At 39.0% G+C, this 20,349-nt stretch overlaps 1 protein-coding gene across 1 annotated transcript; it reads right to left on the bottom strand.

The window, feature by feature from the left end:
• Positions 1–13,226: 13,226 nt before the first annotated feature.
• LOC100805945 (scarecrow-like protein 6) lies at positions 13,227–16,325 on the bottom strand. Its single transcript, XM_014773107.3, has 2 exons — positions 16,008–16,325; positions 13,227–15,791 (listed from the first exon to the last, which is right to left on the bottom strand). Exons 1-2 carry the CDS (start codon positions 16,014–16,016, stop codon positions 13,563–13,565), a joined length of 2,238 nt encoding a protein of 745 aa, XP_014628593.1. The 5' UTR covers positions 16,017–16,325; the 3' UTR covers positions 13,227–13,562.
• Positions 16,326–20,349: the final 4,024 nt, after the last annotated feature.

The following is a 20,349-nucleotide window of genomic DNA, read 5'->3' as shown; positions in this document are numbered from 1 at the left end:
GCACCTTGGCTACAACATGGTCCATACACTTGACCGATACATGCAAAGCCTTGTTATGCCCTCTTCCCTCGGCAGGGATTTCTTCTTCGGCAAAGGCGAGATAGTTGTTGGCGGTGATATTATTGACGAGCCCTCCAAAGCCTTCTACAGAGATATCTTGGGCCACATGGGCTTCGTTCAAAACCTTTACTAGCAAAGCCCGATGAGGCTCCGAGCTCATGAGTAATTCCAACAGTGAGACCCTGGCCGGGGTTTTGTTGAGCTGCTCAATAACCTTGAACTCGCTCTGCTGAATTATGCGGAGAAACTCGCTGGCTTCCTCTAGCGACACCTCCTTCTTGCCATAACCACTCCTTTTCTCCGGATGACCTTTCATCGGAATATCCTCATTCGGAGTGAGGGGCATTTTATCATCTTGTTCTTCCACTACCTTTGCCTTCCCCTTGACGTTCGTGGGCTGAATTGGTAGGTTGGGGGGCGCAAACACGCGACCACTGCGGGTCACACCGCTCAGCCCCGTGATATTGGTTACCTTGGCCGACAACGAACTGATGTCGGTGGCTTCTTCTCCCTTTTTGTTCGGAGGTGTGTACCTCCATGGGACTGCGTGGCTGTTTTGGTATGGGAAAGGGACAGGTTTAGCTGCCAAGGGGTGTCGGGGCTTTTGCAAAGCCGCGCCCTTAGTGAAATATATCACCAAAGGTTTAGGCCTTCCAAAACTTCTCTCATCCACGGACTGCATACATATATGCTGCTCTTTCCTCCCCTCATCACTGACTTCCAGTCGGCCTTGATCTATCATTCACTGCAACAATTCCTCTACTGCCAAACATGTTTTCATGCTATGTAGCTCGCCGGGATGCAACAAACAAGAATCCTCTTTATGCCCACCGTGGGGAATCACTCCTCCCTTTTGTAGGGCCTCAAAGATAAACCTCCAAGGGGTTGCCACGTCCATTAAAGGTTTAGACCTGCGCGGCCTATCTGACTCAATGGCATTAACCGCTCCCCCTCCATGATTGGCGAGCGGGTTGGTTTTCACATTGGGCCGATCCTCTTGAAATGTCAGTCATCCAGCATCTATCAAATGTTGGACCTTGTATTTAAGGGCCAAGCATTTTTCGATGGAATGCCCTGGGGTATTCCCATGGTACGTGCAAGTTGCGTTAGGATCATACCACTTTGGGAAAGGGGGTTTGAAGATCTTCCCGGGAGTTATTACGGCCAGTTGGTTGGCGATGAGGGACGGCAAGAGGTCTTCATACGTCATTGGGAGTGGGGTGAATTCTGGAATTGGCCTCGGGGGAAAGTTCCTAACTGCGTTGGAATTGCCGGCCAGGCGGGTCGTGGTTGGAGTCGGAACTTGGGGGGCCTCCCTCTGGACGGGTGCCTTAGGCTGCACGGGCGCTGAATTAGAGGAGTTCCCGGCGTGAGCTGATAAGCTCGGATGATGTTGCGCGTACTGATGTGTACCATGAGATGTCTGCGAGGGTTTGACCCATGCGGGTGCCGAAGTGACGGCGTGGGCATCTCCCTCCTTCCTTTTTGCCCCAGTTGCTCCAATTCTTTTAACATTGGCACTTGTGGAGGAAACATAATCAAACTTCCCTCTTTTCAACCCTACTTTGATTCTTTCCCCGGCGAATACTAGGTCCGCGAAGCTGGACGGCATGTAGCCTACCAACTTCTCATAGTAAAACACTGGCAAGGTGTCTACCATCATGGTGATCATCTCCCTTTCGACCATGGGAGGGGCCACTTGTGCTGCCAGGTCTCTCCACCGCTGTGCGTATTCTTTAAAGGTCTCACCTTCCTTTTTGAACATATTCTGTAGCTGAGTGTGATCGGGAGCCAAATCGGAATTATACTGATATTGCCTTAGGAAAGCAGTAATCAGGTCCTTCCAAGTACAGATGCGGGAAGCTTCCAGATTAGTGTACCAAACAACCGCGGCCCCGGCCAAGCTATCTTGGAAAAAGTGTATTAATAGCTTCTCATCCCTAGAGTGCACGCCCATCTTGCGACAATACATCTTGAGATGGTTCTTGGGACAAGTCGTCCCTTTATACTTGTCGAAGTCCGACACTTTGAATTTTGGGGGGATAACAACATCTGGTACCAAGCAAAGATCCGTCATGTCTGCAAATGGATAGTCACCAAAGCCTTCAACAGCCCTCAATCTCTCCTCGAGGAGATCGAGTTTCCTTCTTTCTTCGGTCGTCGGGGGTGGTCCTTCTGTGGTCAAGATTATTGGTTGTGCTGTGAGGTTGGGCTGAGGCAAAGTGTTGGGTGCCGGCCCCTCGACGGGGATCGGGGGGTAGAACTCGACATCCCTTTGGGCATACTCTTGATGATCTTCGTGGACCTCGTCGGGTTGTCGAGGAGGCTCCCCTTCAAGGATGGGAGAAGAGATATGACCCGCATCATCTTGCATGACTGGCGGCGTGTAATTAGGCGACAATCCATAAGGGTAAGCTGCTCGGTTGTATCCCAAATGGGGGTTGCTGTTGTGCCCCAGTGTGTTCCTTCCTCGTCCTACCGTATTTGGGGGAGGATGGTGCGCGGTAGCTAGGAGAGTTGGGTCTGCTTCGGCAGCCGAACTGACAGCGGCAGCGGTGGCCACGTTTTTCTCCATGAGTTGCCTCATTCCTAGCATGGCCTCCATCATAGAAGCAATTTGTTCTTTCAAAGCCGACATGTCGGCTTTCATCTGTTCCTGTGTCTCCTCTTGGTCACCCATCATTCTAGATTTGGATCTGGTGCGATAGGGATGCCTTGTGGCGCATTTAGTTATGGTGTTTTTCCTAGAAAAACCAAACGTGAGGAGTAGGTAAAAATTATGAATGCATGCTAGGGATAGAATGCAGGGGTGATTTGATTCGCACTGACTTTTGGAGTAAAAATATGGGATGAACTCATTTTATTCTAAAAGTTTATAACTAGTCAAGATCTGAGTGACAATACAAGTTCCCTAGTGGTTCCTAATTATATGGGCCATTAAATCTATCATATGTTGACAATAGTCGAGAAGTCCGTGGATCTCCTCAGGGGCGGAGTAGGTGTTCGCCATTGCTTTGGCCTTGGCTAGCAAACGGGGAAGTTCTTGACTCCCGTTCAAGGTAAGAGCAAATCGGTCCATCCACATGGTTGCCTCTTGGTGTAACGAGTCGATCACCCTTCCTCTAGCCTCCTTTTCCGCGTACACTTGGGCATACTCGTCCGCCACCCTATGCTCGTGGGCCATGGCTAGACTTAGTTCTTCTTGGTACTTGGTGATGATAGCTAACATGTTGGTCTTTGTCTCGCATAAACGCTGAGACAAGTTTCTTTTGGACCTTGAGCAAACGGCTAACTCTTCTTTTAAAACCATGCTATGTGCTTGTGATCAGTCTCTCTCTTCCCTTCGAAGCTTGAGCTCACTGTTGCTGCCCCACAACGCTCCACGGAATTTGTCACGGTCGTGCTCTTCCTTGCGAGCCCTCATGGTTTCTTGTTCAAGGTCTTTTGCGGTAGCTGCATTTTCTTCTCGTAACCCGGCACACTCTTTCCGGACGTCTGTAGCGACCAACTTGAATTTTTCTTTGGCGAGTCTCGCTTTTCCTAGTTCGGTTTTCAGAGCTCGGACTTCTTCATCCTCTTCCGAAGCTTCGAAGTTCTCTTCGTTGATAATCTTTAACTTGGAGAGCCAATCTAAACCTCGTGTACGAACTTTTAGCCATTCATGATAACCACCAATGATGCCATTATGAATGCCCCTAAGTTCTTTATCTTTCCTTAACGGGCTTTCCCACGCCTTATGGACTCTTTGTATAACCTTGAAATTTTGCGCGCCAAAATCTCTCACAAGGAAAGGAGACATGCTTTCTTCCATCGGTGCTCCCCTCATGGGGTACCCTAACTGTCTTATAGCAAGTGCGGGATTGTAGTTAATGCAACCCCTCGTTCCTATCAACGGGATGTTTGGGTAGCCCCCACATGAGGAGAGAACTCCTTCCTTTCCTTCTTTCCATCGTGGAAACCAGTTGACTGTTCTGCCTCCATTCCCAGCCAAGTGTTGGTCCCAATCTACTCTTCTTTTTTTGACACACGAGCGGTGGCTTCGGAGCGGACATGGATGCCTTATGTCTTGTTGGAATAAGTGTGAAACCAACCATACACAGAGAGCGGGTAAACAACAGATGATCTGTGCACTACTTTTTTCGCACCTTTGGTCAAATGTGTCAAATAAGTCCGCCAAGACAGCTACCACCGGGCTCTCTTTGCTATGGTGATATGCAAGGAAAGCATCAATTACGGCTAGGTCCACCAAACTAACCACGTTTGGAAAGAGGACAACCCCAAAGATTAGCAATCCTAATACATCCATAAACGGGACCCACTCCTCTTGATTCGCCATATCCTTCGCCTTGCCTTCTAAGTACTTTCGTGGTAGGCCCACTATGCCGTTTCGAGTTTGCTTTACGCGGTCCAATCCTCTCGCCGAATCCCTGACCACAATTGCAATTTTGCTCAAGGAGGGAAGAAACCCGGAGAAAAGATACGGTTTCCTTCCCCCAAGAGGACATCCTAGAATCTCCTCAAATTCTTCAACGGTCGGTACTAATTGGAAGTCTCCAAACATGAAGCATCTCAAGGGCTGGTCATAGTATTGGGTGAGTGATGCAATGGCTTCTGTGGATATCTCTGCTATGGTCAAATCTAACATCTTTCTGTACGCCTTGCGGAAGGCTTGCATTTGGAGAGGTCCCATCAATCGCCCTAACTCCTTAATGCTGGTGATATCTAGGCCCTTAATCTTGACTTGATAAAACCTTTTGCCAGTTTGATTTGTCCCCATGTTTACTAAAGTCAAACAAAGACCCGGTGCGAATCAAAACTCCGACATCTATCATGGGTGGAATGGATGAATGCATGAAGGAATGCACATGTCACAGATGCAATTTATGAATACGGGAGCCCGGGAAATTGTCTCCTTCTTAGAGACAACGTCTTGGGGTAGCAAAGTGCCCAACGTATGTATTTAAGAAGGTGACACGGACCCTCCGTTGGTTTGCCCAAGAGAGGGGATTAAGACGGAACCCACGCATGATGCATATGCGAAAGGTACAATACGGGGATGTACATAGTACGACAATATTCACAAACAAATATAAGCTAAAGGGTACATGACACTTATGCATGGCAGTGGAAAAATGGCACGCAGCGTGTTTGCTCCGTGCCCCTATTTAAGGGACCTATATGGGAGATAGCAAAAAAGGTTTTTAGTGATAACCCCCAAGGTGGTCATATCTCTCTTGATGGTCTCTAGAGGTATCATCCTCTTCGAAGAACATACTGCAGTAGTAGGGACTACTAGCTACAATATGTTTCCAAAGAGAAAAACTCTAGATGAGGGTTCACTGTAATCAAGCAAGTCGGAGACCTAGCATGATCACAGATTCACCTCCACTCCTTATGTTCCCACGAACCCGGGTATAGGGCCCTTTTTCAACTCACCGTGTGTGCAAATAGTGTTGGTGTTTGTGTGCATCAAATGAATAAATATTTACCTCATGCATACATTTTAAAATGCACTAAAAGCATCAAAGAGTTATATACACAAGAACATAAGAAAAATAAAGGGAAACCAACAAAGGAGGATGTCATGATAAAACATTGCACAAGATTAAATGGCCTAACTCTCAAAAAAATAGTCCCCAGCGGAGTCGCCAACTATCGCAACCTACCCTTCGGCGGGAGGGCGACGCGTGACTCGCGGGCGCGTGTTCTACAAACTTTAAGTGAAAGGTTCGGGAGTTGTATTTACGCACGGGGAAGGTATTAGCACCCCACGCGTCCGTCACAAGAGACGTCAACCTTTAATCAAATGTGCAAATATGACTTCAACTTATGTTATCTTCCTTTTTTACGTTCTTATGTCTTTTTTATGCTTTTTTATTTTTATCTTTTTTTGTGGTCGACTAGGGCGTTTCCCTTTGCTCCTACGTATTCCTCAATTGTGATGAGAAAATCATACCTACGTAGTTCTTTTATGAACAAAGTGTTTTGGTTAAGTTATTTTTTTTATCCTTTTTTGCAAGATATGTTTTTATTGAATGAAAGGTCATTTAAGGCGTTAGACCATTAGATAATCTTTCAATTCTTTTTAAAAGTGAGAAAACATTAAGGCATTACACCATTAATGATTTCTTTATTTTTGAAAGAGATAACAAAGTTACATATTGATTTTAGGCTTTTTAGAAATCTACATTTAACCAATAAAAGCGGAAAAGACCATTTCAAGGCGTTGGACCTTTGAAAATCGCTTTTTTAGGCGTTGACCAAAAGTTTGGTTTATGAATTGATTTTAGCCTTAGTTTCACTTTGGTTATTAGTCAATTCAATTAAGAAAGAAAAATCTCAAAGAGAAACGTCCGATTGATTTTTTTGCTTTATTTTGCTAAAAGATATTTTTTATTATTATATTATTATTTTACCTCTTTTTGGTTTCCAACGTGGTTACGGCATGACCGAACGGTCGGATTTCATTTTAACAGAAATTAACAGATATTACAATTCAAATGATCGGTGGAAATTTATTTTATTTTTTATTAGACGAGAAAATGACTTAAGTAAATGACAAAAGCACGTCAAAAGGGGGTACAGAAAGTAAATGAATGAAAATAAAAGCACGTGAAAACAAATGAGGACCACTAAGTGTACATAGAATGAATTGAAAAGTTCGATTTCGAGAACTTAACGGTTGAAGACCGAAGAATGACAAAGAACGAACGAACAACGTCGAAGAACGGTTGAAAATCTTCGCGAAATCACCCACGGAAACGTTACAGAAACGTTACGGAAACGCCTCGGCTTGGATTTTCTTCACGGAAACAATTTTTTTCACTAATTTCAATTGATCTCGAATTACCGGGAGGGTTGAACATTTTTTCCCTTCACTTCTCCCCCTATTTATAGGAAAATAGGGGAGAAGCTTGCCACCCAGCTTGCCCAGGCGAGCTCGGTTGCTTCCTCCAGAAGCAACCGCCTTCTGGAGGAATATTCTGGAAGGTCCAAGTGGGTCTGATTGCTATTTGAACCCCCATTTTTACTAAATATACCCCCCTTCCTCTTTTTTGGTGATTCTTTTTCTGTAACGTTACGAAATTCGATGCTTGTTTTCTTTCCGTAATGTTATGAAACCTTATTGATTACGTAATCGTCCCTTTTCTGCCTTCCGGAATGTTTACGGAACTTTACGGATTGCGCACTAACACTTCCTTTTAATTTTCGGCATGTCACGGAACTTCACGGATTGTGCTACAATGCTTTCTTTTGACTTCTGTCATGTCACGGAACTTCACGAATTGCCTAACGATGGGTGCCAAGTACCTCGAAGTGGTCAAACGAGGGTCGCATCCCAACAACGGATGGTCCCCGAACGAAATTAGGGTATGACAATATTATATACGGAATCAAGTTGTAATTTATTTATTTATATGTTATCTTCTGCATAAAATTGTGTAAATGTTTTAAGTTTTTGCATCTCTAGGAATCTTAAGCTTAGTTATGGTGTGATACCCTTAGGGTGTTAGAATAACAACTTCTTAGATGATTGGTCAATGGAGTTTGACACATAAGGAACAGTGGAAAAGGAATTGTTGAAAGAAAACTTCTCTAAGGATACTATTGGGAAGAAGTTGATATGTGGTGAATTGTTTAGAGAAGCAAAGATACACCAACAATTCTACAAAAAGTGTTTGTTGCACAAAGTTGGGTCTAAAGACTCTATTATAGAAATCCATAGATTCATTTTGTTTCACCTAGTGGAGGGCATTCTTTTCGACCTTCCACACACCATCTACATGAACATCTCTAAGAACTTTAGAAGGACGGGAGAATTTGAAGACATTACTTATGCTACATTGCTGAACAAACTTCTCTAGACCTAGAGTGTTGAATCAAGTGGCCTCAGAATAACTAAGAAGGAGGGGTTGAATTAATTATTCCTAAACCTTTATAATTAAAAATTTACTCTTCTAAGGCTTTTACTATGTTGTTAAGTAAATGAAGAATAGAAAAGAAACTTAACCAAAAGTAAAAGCGGGAATTAAAGTGCACAGCGGAAATTAAAAGAGTAGGGAAGAAGGAGACAAACACACAAGAGTTTTTATACTGGTTCAGCAACAACCCGTGCCTACATCCAGTCCCCAAGCGACCTGCGATCCTTGAGATTTCTTTTCAACCTTGTAAAAATCCTTTTACAAGCAAAGATCCACAAGGGATGTACCCTCCCTTGTCCTCTTTGAACAACCTAGTGGATGTACCCTCCACTAGAACTGATCCACAAGAGATGTACCCTCTCTTGTTCTCAGTCAACAACCCAAGTAGATGTACCCTCTACTTGTACCACAAAGGATGTACCCTCCAATGTGTTAAGACAAAGTTCTCAGGCGGTTAAACCTTTGAAACTTTGTGAATGGGGATACAAAAGAATTCTTAGGCGGTTAGTCCTTTGAAATCTTTTGTATGTGGGAAAGGGAAGAATCAAAAGAATTCTCAAACTGTGTCGTTTTGAATTCTTTGACAAGGGAGAAGGGAGACACAAAAGAATTCAGGCGGTTAGTCCTTCGTTCTTTTGGAAAAGGGAGGAGAGAGACACAAAAAGAATTCAAGCGGTTAGTCCTTGGCAAATTCTTTTTGGCAAAGGGAGAAGGGAATGAAAAAGATGAATAGCACAGTTTTCAAGGTTTGGAAAACCAGAAAACTTTGTAAAGCTTTTGGCAAAAGGAAGAAGAAGAAGAAGTTCAAAGAGACTCAGAAATCAATTGGCAAAAGTTTGTTGTCTAAAGAATGAATTGAAAAGATATATTAAAATGCAAATCAAAGCCTTGCTTTTATAGACTCTTCAAGTCTAGTCAAGAGACCATTAGAAGAGTTATAACCTTTAGAAAAACTTAAAAACCATTTGGAAAATTTATAGCTTTTAGAAAAACTTGAAAACTATTGAAAGAGTTACATCTTTTGATTTTGTTCAGAAACTATCACTGGTAATCGATTACCAAATCAATGTAATCGATTACACAAAGCTTTTTTGTGAAAGGATATGACTCTTCACAATTTAATTTGAATTCCAACGTTCAAACACACTGGTAATCAATGACCAAATCATTGTAATAGATTACAACATTTTTTAAATCAATTGGAACGTTGTAAATTCAGTTGAAGACTTTTTGAAAACCATTCTGCTACTAGTAATCGATTATAACAATCTGGTAATCGATTACCAGAGAGTAAAAACTCTTCGGTAAAAGGTTTTTGAGAAAAATTCATGTGCTACTCAGTTTTTGAAAAAACTTTTTAATACTTATCTTGATTGAGTCTTCTCTTGATTCTTGAATCTTTAGTCTTGAATCTTGAAACTTGATTCTTGATTCTTGAAATCAAATTTCCTTTTGAACCTTGAAGTGTTCTTGATTCAATCTTGAACTCATTCTTTGATTCTTGAGATCATCATCTTTGTTATCATGAAGTGTTCTTGACTTTTGAGTTTTTTGTCATCATCTTTGTTATCATCAAAACTCTTTGAATCAATCTTGATTCATCATGAAGCTTGCTTCTACACAGAGAGTACAAGAGATCCCTGGAGAAGTTGGACGATGCAACTAGGAATGCTACTATTCAAAAGGGTAGGTGCAAGGTGCTCCCACAAGGTTTTGGACCTACCAATGTGAAGCAGATGAAGATTGGTCTTGATATGAAGATAAGACGTATTGCACCATTGACTAAAGAGGAATTGAGAGTAGAAAGGGAGAAGCGTCTAATGCCTCCACTTTTTCAAGGCATTGAACCCAACATTATTTGCTACTGTACCCAGCAATTTAAGTGAAGTGACAAAACAATCAACTTAATTCTAATTCATCAAATTTTTACTACACAAAACAATCAATATTAGACCACATAAACTCAAATAAATTATCCATAAATTACAAATATAAATTATCTTACAAGTCTTACCATTTTAAAAATATATAAAAAAAGTAATTAGAAATTAATTATCAATCTACATACGGATTATATTTCAAATAAACATATAAACAAATAATTTTTATTTGAAACAATAAATACTAACATATTTATAATTTAAAAAATTAAATTTTAATATATTTAAAATAAATTTAAAAATCTGTATAAAACATATGGATTACATAATCCTTATCTTTTAAATTAACTTACGGATTACATAATCCATATAAAACATATGAATTATATAATCCGTAAGTTATATTGAAACTTATGGATTACTTAATCCGTATATCATGCAAACACACATTTTACAGCATACCTCCGACTGACGTTTGTTAACAACCGAACCACCACTGACGAACCTCCGTAACACTTTCACCTCTCTCAACAATGAAAAACCAACACCAAATGGAGAAAGCGAACAAGAAAGCAGACCGTAAATGAAAAAACGTTAAAAAGCAAGTTATAAATAAAGAAGAAAGTGCAGGGGTATTTAGGGAATTATCTAAAATTTCTGAGTGCACAGGCAATAATGCTGGTCCACGTAGTAACACCCCAGATTTAGGCTTTATTCTTCGGTATATCTACTAACCCAATACAAATTTGTTAAAAACAAAATATACTATAAATAAAGGAAAGAATTATTTTCACTTTTGTAACTATGTAAGTTTTAATCACCAATAATTAATTTTACATAAAATCTGATTTTAAATTAATTCAAATATTAAAATATATTCATATATTACTTTGATTATTCATTTCAAATTTTATAGAAATTAAACAATAGAAAAATAATTAAATAATTCTAATTTCATATATTTCAAATGTATGTATTACATTAATTTAAATATAAAACATAGATTAGCCTAAAGTTTTACAAATGCGTTGTATATGATAGAAAATTTATTCTAATCGTCAGATTTGTAAAAAGCAGAAAAAAATATCTAATAAAAATGAGTGAATATTGATGCAAACTAAGCCTATGTTAGTGTACTAAGCCCATTTTAGCTCCCGATATAAAAGGATATATATCAAGTGAAAACATTAATTTATTAGGACAATAAAAAAGGAAAATTCAGATTTAAAGTTTGAAAAAGTATAAGATTAAAAGGAATTTAAATGTCACAAACTTTAAGACTTACATAATTTTCAGTATACATCCACGAAAACTAAAATACATGAATCAATTGATAAAAATGATTCCTCTTACCTTCAAAATAAACTCCTCTTTCTACTTGTAGTACTTTATATTATTAGCTATAATTTACTCGTTGAAAATTTTCTTTATTTTTATTGTTGAATTTACTTATAAATCTGCATGATATTGTAACAAAAAAAAAGGCATAATATTTGTCATCTTTTTTAACGTTTTTTTAAGGATTCCATCAATATCTCTTTCCTATTGCCATCTCTCCTTTCCTTCTCATTTCATGTCATTATCCACATTTCTTTTTATTCATGTACCACTCTTTTAATTATCCACCAAGTTTCTTTTACTTAAAAACATAAATAAGAAAGAAATTGATTAAGGAACCCACCACCACCACCATTACCCCTTTTTAATTATTATACCGATGACTTGCCCAAGATTGAAGGGTGGTCCTCTTCATTTTCTTTGATTTATTTATTTATTTTTACGTGGGACAGACAATGCTGCCCTCTCAGAAGAACCACTGTCATGCATCACTAACAAAATGCGTATTCATCGTCTATTTGTTACCCATAATTAAAATATTCGCAACATGCTTAAAGAAAAGCAAGTAATGCACCATAACACGTACCATCTTCGGTTAGATCACACTATTGAAAATTAATGATAGTATTAAAATATATATTTTGCAAATCTGTTGCTGGGCTAGCAAAGTACCTTATTGTCCATGAAAATGACGTGTTTGTCATTCTTTTTCAAAATAACAAAAAATTAAGACAAGAATAATTATAATCACAATGAGAAGCCAAACATCTCTCTCATGCAACATGGCCTCAATCATTAAATACTATGATTGTGTTTGATGAAATCATAGTTAAATGAAAGGCTTCCAAGGTGAAAGATAGGAAAGAGTTTAAACTAATATCAAGTGGGGTCCACTCACACTAGACCCATGTGATTTCATTAGGGGGATTCATTAAAATATAATCATTCAAACAACTTCTAGTTCAATGTATTATTATAAATTTATAATACAAGCGTTGGCATGCCCAAATAAAATGATACACAATGTCTTAAATATTCAGCCGCATACAGATAATGATGATGGTAATAAAAGAGTAATAAATCTAGCAGCTTACTTAACCCATTATTATTGACCATAGGTGAATTATAAAATGGAGATTAGTTATACCTATGGATACAGGTGTTTGAGAGAATTTAGGTGACAGGATCCTCCAAAAAAATTTCAAGCTATCCTTGGTAATTATTATTCATACACAGGAAATGAATCAAAAAGGGAAAAGCGAAGAGAAAAATATATTGTGGATTTCAAAACTCCACCAGTTAAAGAATTTTAGATGCAGATTCATTTTCATTTAGATTTTTAAGTAGAGATTTGGATTCTCACTCTTACCACGGTGTGATATGAGAGAAGAGAGGATCCAAAAGCATTGCCGCAACCAAGCACTACCCTAGTATCTAGAGTTATTTTCAATCTCCTGAGATCAGCCGTGACAAATGGCAATTAAGTATGACTTCTTTGTGTAGATTTAGAGTAATAATAAACAAATTATGGCATTTGATTGAATTAGCCAGCTAGTAACAAGGCCTAAGGGGTAATAATCTAAGTGAAAATAGCACCAGAAAAAGTGACTATGCTATGAGAAGTAGAATAGAACCACTAATATCTGAGTAGGCGGTGATAGCAATCAAGGCCTTAGTCCTCAAAAATTCATGAGCAACATGAAAGACTTGAAGCATATTTGTGCAGATTACTTATTTCCTCCTTTCTGCTTAAAATATCATACAAGGCAGCAAGTGCTGATCAGCATTGAGCAACCACAATAAATATTCCTAAAAAACCTGGCTCCATATCTCTAGGTGAAAAGTGTGCAGATAAAGTGTATATGTAATGCAATTTCTGCAAACTACCAAACTAACTGAATAATTCCCATTCCATTCCACACTGAATAGTATGGGGAACTGTTAAAGTGTTACCTTCAACAACTACATGAATAGTTTTCATAGAGCACATGTGCTAGAGAGAGACTACTTATCAGGATCAAAGACATCAAACAAAGCCTCAACTTTACAGGGTAATTAGTGTTACTTTCTTGTAAAACATACAAGAAAAGCCCATAAATTTAGGCAATTAAAACAGGACAAAATGCATAAATAGAATGCTCATGTTTATAATAATACACTTCATATCAGGGCTCATAAATTGCCATTGCTAATTAATATGTTCACTTCCTTAACTGAAAATAATAAATCCTAAAAACAGACAATTAGCATAGAACCATAGCCAAGGCAAATTCAAGCAAGAAAGATCAATAGAAGCGGTAAGTTATGTAGCACCTTCGAATATAGAATTAATTGGTCGTTCAAAGGTGCAGAATGGCTCTGCTTAGCATCTCCAAGTTGAAACTGAGATGAGATCCTTCCTTTGCCAGCAAAGAACAAGGGAAGACTGCCTCTTCTCAACATGGAACCCCTTGCTAGGAGTCCTCTGCACCAAACACTCAGCCTGGGATTCTGTAAAGTTACTAAATGTCAATGGTGAAAACCCAGATGACAAGAGAAGGTTCTTCCAAGGAAGTGCTCTTTCCTGCAAACCATGTCGACCCAAAACAAGCTTCTCCATTGATGGCTGAAGATAATACTTCTCAATCATCTGAAGGACATCTGGGTGAACATTAACCGCATCAAGTGACTCAAGCAGCCCTGAATAAGACTGAAGTGCAAAAATCAGATGCTGAGGAAATGGTGCATCAGTTCGATCACAACTTCTATCCAATGTAACCACAATTTTTGGCATGAGCTGCTTCACAAAACGAAGGACCAAAGGTAGATATGATGGGTAATTTGAGAAAGAGCCAATAGGCATGTTAACCACTACAGCTTTGCAGTCACGAAGTGGCTGGGGCCAGGAAGCAGAATTTAAAGACTCAAGGCTCAGAATCTCCAGCTCAAAGGGCATGCGTAACTCCCCAGCATATTGCTTCAAGCTCTCCTGAGTGAAACTGAGCTCAATTTCATCATGGTGGGAGGGTGACACAAATGCAGTGATCTTGAGTTCAGGTGCACCGCCATTCCTGAGTGCTAACTCTTGCATGAAAGAAGACCACTGTCCACCAAGCCCAATATCAAAATCTATTATGTGAATGCGATCAAACCCTTTCACAGCTTCAAGCAGTGCTTGGTTACAAGTAAAATTAGCGAACTGCAGAACTGGTGAGATTTCTGAGAATGATTTGTAAGCACCAATCTTGAGCAGAAGGCCGGTGGGTGAAAAGGTGAAAGAACTGTTGTTGGCATTTGAATGGAGAAGTAATTGCAAGGCCTCTTTGAAATAAAAAGCAGCCCTCTGAAAAGGCTTCCCAATGGGAGAAAGTTGGTGATTGAGCCGCGCCAATATCCCGTGCGCGAGTTCCAGATTACCTGCATCGATCAGCTCTGCAGCTTTGAAAAGCTGTTCAGTTATAGCCTGTTGAAGCTGGTGGGTCGCCAAGTCTTGGCCACCGGAGTTCACCATTTTTTGCTTTGGTGCCACCACCATGGATGGCCTCTGCAGAAGATGGTGAGGAAGCAGTTGGAGCTGCTGTTGCTGCCTCCGAAGTAACAGCTCTTGGCCAGAGTCCAAAAAGGGTGTCTTTGGAACCTGATAATTTGGGCCACAATTCAGGCGTTTTGCCGGAGGCTGAGGGAGAAGTTGATGATTTTCTTGCAGTTGGCCATATGTCAAAGGCAAAACCAAACCCGCGTTTGGCATAAACTGAGATTGATTTTGGTTCAAAATGAACTGAGGATTGAGAACTTGTAGCTTCTCATCCAGAGGCTCTATTGGTGGATGATGCTGTTGTTGTTGTTGAGGCAGAAACACACCCTGAGGGAGTGAAACTGGTGAGAGATTGCTAGCTGAAGCAGGGAACCCAGTAGTGTTTGGATTCACACCAGAACCAACCCTAGGAACATTGGGGCTAACATTAGTTTGAGAATTGAAAGGGAAATCAGAACAATTCCCAGTACCAGAAGGGTCAATGCTGCTGCTGCTGCTCACAAAGTTCACACTAGGAATAGGGAAAAGCACAGAACTCTGATCCACCAAACCAAAACCCACTCCAACCCCATTGAATTCAACATCCTGAGAGCCACTTCCACCCTGCAAAAGCTTGGTCAAACCCACAGATGGGTCCTCAATGTCCCCCATAATCAACTTCAAAATGGAATGATCTTGACCTGGTGACTCAGACAACACACTCTCCCAATCCTCCATTCCCAGCCCACATCTTGCCTGTCCAACCTCTAACCCTGCTTGAGGTGGGTTGTTCTCCTTCTCAGCCGCGGTCGCCGTGGCCGTGCCTGTCGTGCTATCCGTGGAGCCGCTGCTGGCGCGTGAGGAAGATAGTGTAGAGGAGGATGTGGGAGGGCTGCTTGTTTTCCTTTTGCGGTCCAAACCAGAAGAGGGCTCAATGCCCACATAGCAAAAGTTTTCCCTTTGGGGGTTCCACCTTTGCAGAAATTGCTCTTGCTGTGGAAGTAACAACGAATCTGAAACAGCAGCAGCAGCACCAGAAGCAAAATCTAGCACCCCGTTCCCTCTAAATTCCTGATAGGGTAGGGGCACGGCCTTCATCTAAATCAACCCCAACAAGTTGGTACAAGAAAAATTCAACAATACCCCAAAAAAAAACACCAACAAAATGGGTTTCAGTTAAGGAAGGACTCAAAATACCAGGTGGGAGAACAAAAGACAAAGATCTGAGCTTTAACACACTAGTGGTCAAATACATGCACTTGTGTTCAACAGACCCATTTCAGCAACAACAACAAGAATAACAACACGCCTCACCTCATTCATTCTCCTCCTTCATCTTCTTCTTCTTCCACTTGCGCAGCTACTTCTTGTTTTTCTCCAATATCCCTATTTCTTTTTTTGTTTCTCTCTCTTTTATCATGTGATGGTTCAAAAACCCATCTTTGTTCTTCTTGTGATGTGCACAGTACAAAAAGAAAAAAGCTTTAAATGGGGTTTTCTTTCTTTCTCTTGTCTGTGGAGTACCCTTGTCCTCCTTGTGTTTTCTGCTGTGGATGGATGCGTGCAACATATAAAAGTGGTAAAGTGCTCTCTCTCTCTCTCTCTCTTGAATATTTAGGCTTATTAAAATAAAATATTTATGTGGCTTTTGTCTGTAGACGTTGTTATCTCGCATGGTAGGGTCTCTATCACACTCTGTCCCCACTCGCAGATGTAGTGCGCACAATTTATAGTTTTGGTTTGGGAGAGGTGTATGTTTAATACTACTTCTGATATAAATTATGAAGATAAAGAAAACTGATAATCATATTAATATTATTATAAATTTAAATTTTATTTTAAAAGTATTTTTAAGTTAAAATATTATAAATAATAATCTCTTTTAATATTAATATCCATAATCCAATAAATAAGTATATAATAAATAAAGTTAATAATAAATTAAGGATATAAAAAACTTTAAATTTTAAATAAGTTTAAAAACTTCTCATTATGGTTAATAATTAAAACCAAAAGAAAAATATCACTGGAACAACAAAACCAAAATCTAAACAATTTTGTTTTGTCCATTGAAACCAATCTATTGGATCATGAAGGCAAATGAAATTAGACAAACCATATCCAGCCCAAGTTGCTGCAGCATACTTACAAGAAAAAAGACTATGAAAGATAGATTCAGGCTGAAAGTTACAAACTCGACAGATATCAGAAGAGATAATTCCTCCATGTTGCAGGAGGCTACGAGAAGGTACAACACCATGACAAAGCTTCCATAAAAAGAATTGAATGTAAGACGGCAAATACAACTTCCAGAGTCAGTTCCAATCCCGAGCAAAAAGCAACTGATCAGAATGATGAAGCCGCCAATGATTCACGCTTCTTGCAGAGTAGATATCTGCTAAAGAAGGTCCTCAAATCCAAACATCAGGAAGCTCATCAACCAGCAAAGGTTTCACAGAAGAAAAAAATATTTTGCAAATGATCATTAGGAATAGGAGTATATAGCTTATGGATAACCCACTCAACACCTGACCAAACATCCTTAATAGCAAGATCAGAATCAGCAATAATACAAGGAACTTGTCCTAAAGGAACTTTAGAAGCCCAAGGAAAAAATCAAAAACTAGTATTACCATTGCCAAGTTTAAAACAAAAACTATCTTCCAACTCCTTCAAAGCAGAAATAATAGAGGTCTAAGTCTTAAAGCCTTTAGTCTTCTTAGCCAAAAAAATATTTCCATGAGACGTATTTTGCAACTTTGCCACTCTAACACCTAAACCTCCCCTCCTTTTAGGCCTTGAAATAATCTCCCAATTCATCAAATGCGCATCCCTTTACCCGAGTCCCCCTTCTAAATAAAACTTTGAACTGACTTATCCAAAGCATCACAAAAATATTCAGGATACCAATCCACCCGCATACCAAGAAGGAATAAAAGACATCACAACATTTGCCATAACCATTCTACCCGGCTTATTTAGAAGCCTACCTTTCCAAGCTGCCAATTTAGAATTAATTACGCCCATGATATCCATATAATCTCGTCTCCTCGATCTGCCATGAAAAAATTTAAACCCTGGGTATTTCCCCAACTGAAAAGTAAAATTCATGCGAGTAACTTTTGAATTTATCTCTCTTTGTCTCGACAAACCAGAAGAAGCAAAAATCCTAGATTTCTCAAGACTAACTTTCAATCCCGACAAAGATGAAAAATCATTCAAAATATTCATAATAAGCTTAGCTTGAGATGCCTGACCTTTAGCAAACAGTAAGACATCATCTGCGAACAGTAAATGAGAAACACTAGGGCCATTTGAGGTCAACTTAACTGGCTTCCACCTCACCTCCCATCAGACACTACCTAAGAGATCATATCACCAAGCCTCTCCATACATGATACAAATAAATATGGGAACAATGGGTCTCCCTGACGAAGCCCTCTCACAGGAATAAAACTATTTTTTGTTCTACCTCCATTCCACATGATAGAAATAGAAGTAGATGACAGAGCATGTAGAATCAAAGACATAATGTTATTAGGAAAATAAAAAAAATAAAAAAGAGTTTCCCACCAAAAAAATCCTAGTCCACACGATCATATGCCTTCTCCGGATCCAATTTAAAAATAAAATCCCTTTCTTCCTTTTAGATTTATGCATAAAATGAACTAACTCTTGAAGAATTAAGGCGTTATCTTTAGTACTTCTACCTAATGAAACTACTCTGCAAAGGGCTAACAATACGGTCTAGATATGGACACAATCTTGCCACCAGAACTTTAGAAATCATCTTGTACAAAACATTATATAAACTTATGGCCTGAAATCCTTAAGAGTGTGCTTGGATAAGGAATTTAAAATTCTAAAAATTTTTAATACTTCAATTAAAATTCTTTTATTTTTAAAATTTTGTGTTTGGATAAAAAAATTTAAAATTGTGAGGGTGGAAAAAAAATGAATGCAAAGAGAAGAGAATATATGGTTGGTGTGCTAGTTATACGTGTCCCCTTATGCCCACACCCGATCGATGTTTCACGAGCTCAGACGGTGTTTCTTGAAGAAGAGGGTCATCGGCGCGAGGGAGTAGAAGAGAGGACGAAGGTTATTAAGGAAATACGCGGACATTTTAGAAGATTCTTCTATAAGAAGATAATCTTAATTTCTCACTTTTTAGAAGAAAATTGAAATTTCACATTTTTAGTTGTTTGAAATTCCGTTTTAAAATTCCAAAAATTTAAATTCTTCATAAAAAAAACATCCAAACAATGAATTCTAGATTAGAAAAATTTAAATTCTCTGATAAATTACTTTCCTTTGTTAAAATTCTCTATCCAAACACACTCTAAATGTTTTTTGAGAATCACCTTTAGGAATTAGGACAATAATAGTCTTAGCAGCCTACACATCAAACATACCTTCTGAATCGCTTCTCTAACAAATCTCCAAACATCATCTCCAACCTTTTCCCAAAATATCTTAAAAAATATTTTCTAATACCCATCAGGTTCAGGTGCCTTATACGATTTCATAGAGGAAACAACATGATAAACTTCTTCCTTAGTAACAAGCTTTACCAAATTTGGAATCACCTCTTGAGGAAGAGGACAGACATTAGTCCCTATATTTTTGGCAGACCCACACTCTTTTGTACAGAATAGAGACTTTAAAATACTTGATGGCTTCAACTTTTAAAATCTCATCATGAGTACACCATTCACCACAAGGTAAACAAAGACCATGAATTTTATTACATTTTGACGAATAACTATTTGTGCATGAAAGAACAATGTATTCCTGCTCCCTAATCGAACCCACTTCTCACGAGATATTTTTAACCAAAAGGTATCTTCCTGAAACAAAACATTCTCATACTCATTTAATAATTGTTATTGAACCCTTACTAAGTAAGTTGAATCCGCCTGCTCAAGAGCTACCTGAACTCTTCTAAGACAGGACTCCAACTTTTTCTTCCTTGCAATAATACTTCACTTCAACATTGAAAACTATGGAGTCTTTGCCAACATTATTAAGACCATAAATAACTCCTCCATCGTCCCTATTCCAAGCTTCTTTAACCAAATTTAGATAATCAGAATGAGTATGTAACGACCGTCTTGTCACTACGATATCACTAACTCTAAAACGAGACATTTTGGTTTTTCAGTGAAAAACTCCATTAATTTGATTATGAAATGCTTCATATATATATATATATATATATATATATATATATATATATATATATATACATATATACATATATGTGTATCTAAGCCTGTGATTTACATGTCCAAATCAAAATAGAATCAAGGAACCAACTACAGAGGAGTTGATAGCAAAACACAACTTTCTCTCAAAATAATCTTGATGTCATCACATCGGCTTGACGACTCCCACAAAAGAATTGCCCTCCATATAATCTGATGTTGTTCACCTGCTCTCACGAATAAAGGTTCGTAATCATCATAGGTACCAACCACACGATACAAATTGCAAGGGTGGGTTTATTATAAAAGAAATCAACAAGCATCAGATGACAATAAGTAGCAAGGAAACTATAATAATAATCATAATCATACTCAATAATCTATTAGTTCAACATACACTTAAGAACTAGTCATCAACTTTTTCATAATTCTAATCAATCATGCTCAGT

Source organism: Glycine max, chromosome 11 (genome assembly GCF_000004515.6).
Source record: "Glycine max cultivar Williams 82 chromosome 11, Glycine_max_v4.0, whole genome shotgun sequence".
In the NCBI taxonomy this organism is placed as follows: Eukaryota; Viridiplantae; Streptophyta; class Magnoliopsida; order Fabales; family Fabaceae; genus Glycine; species Glycine max.
Note: the sequence above shows the minus strand (reverse complement) of the source record. Positions and strands in the feature narration are given on the sequence as shown.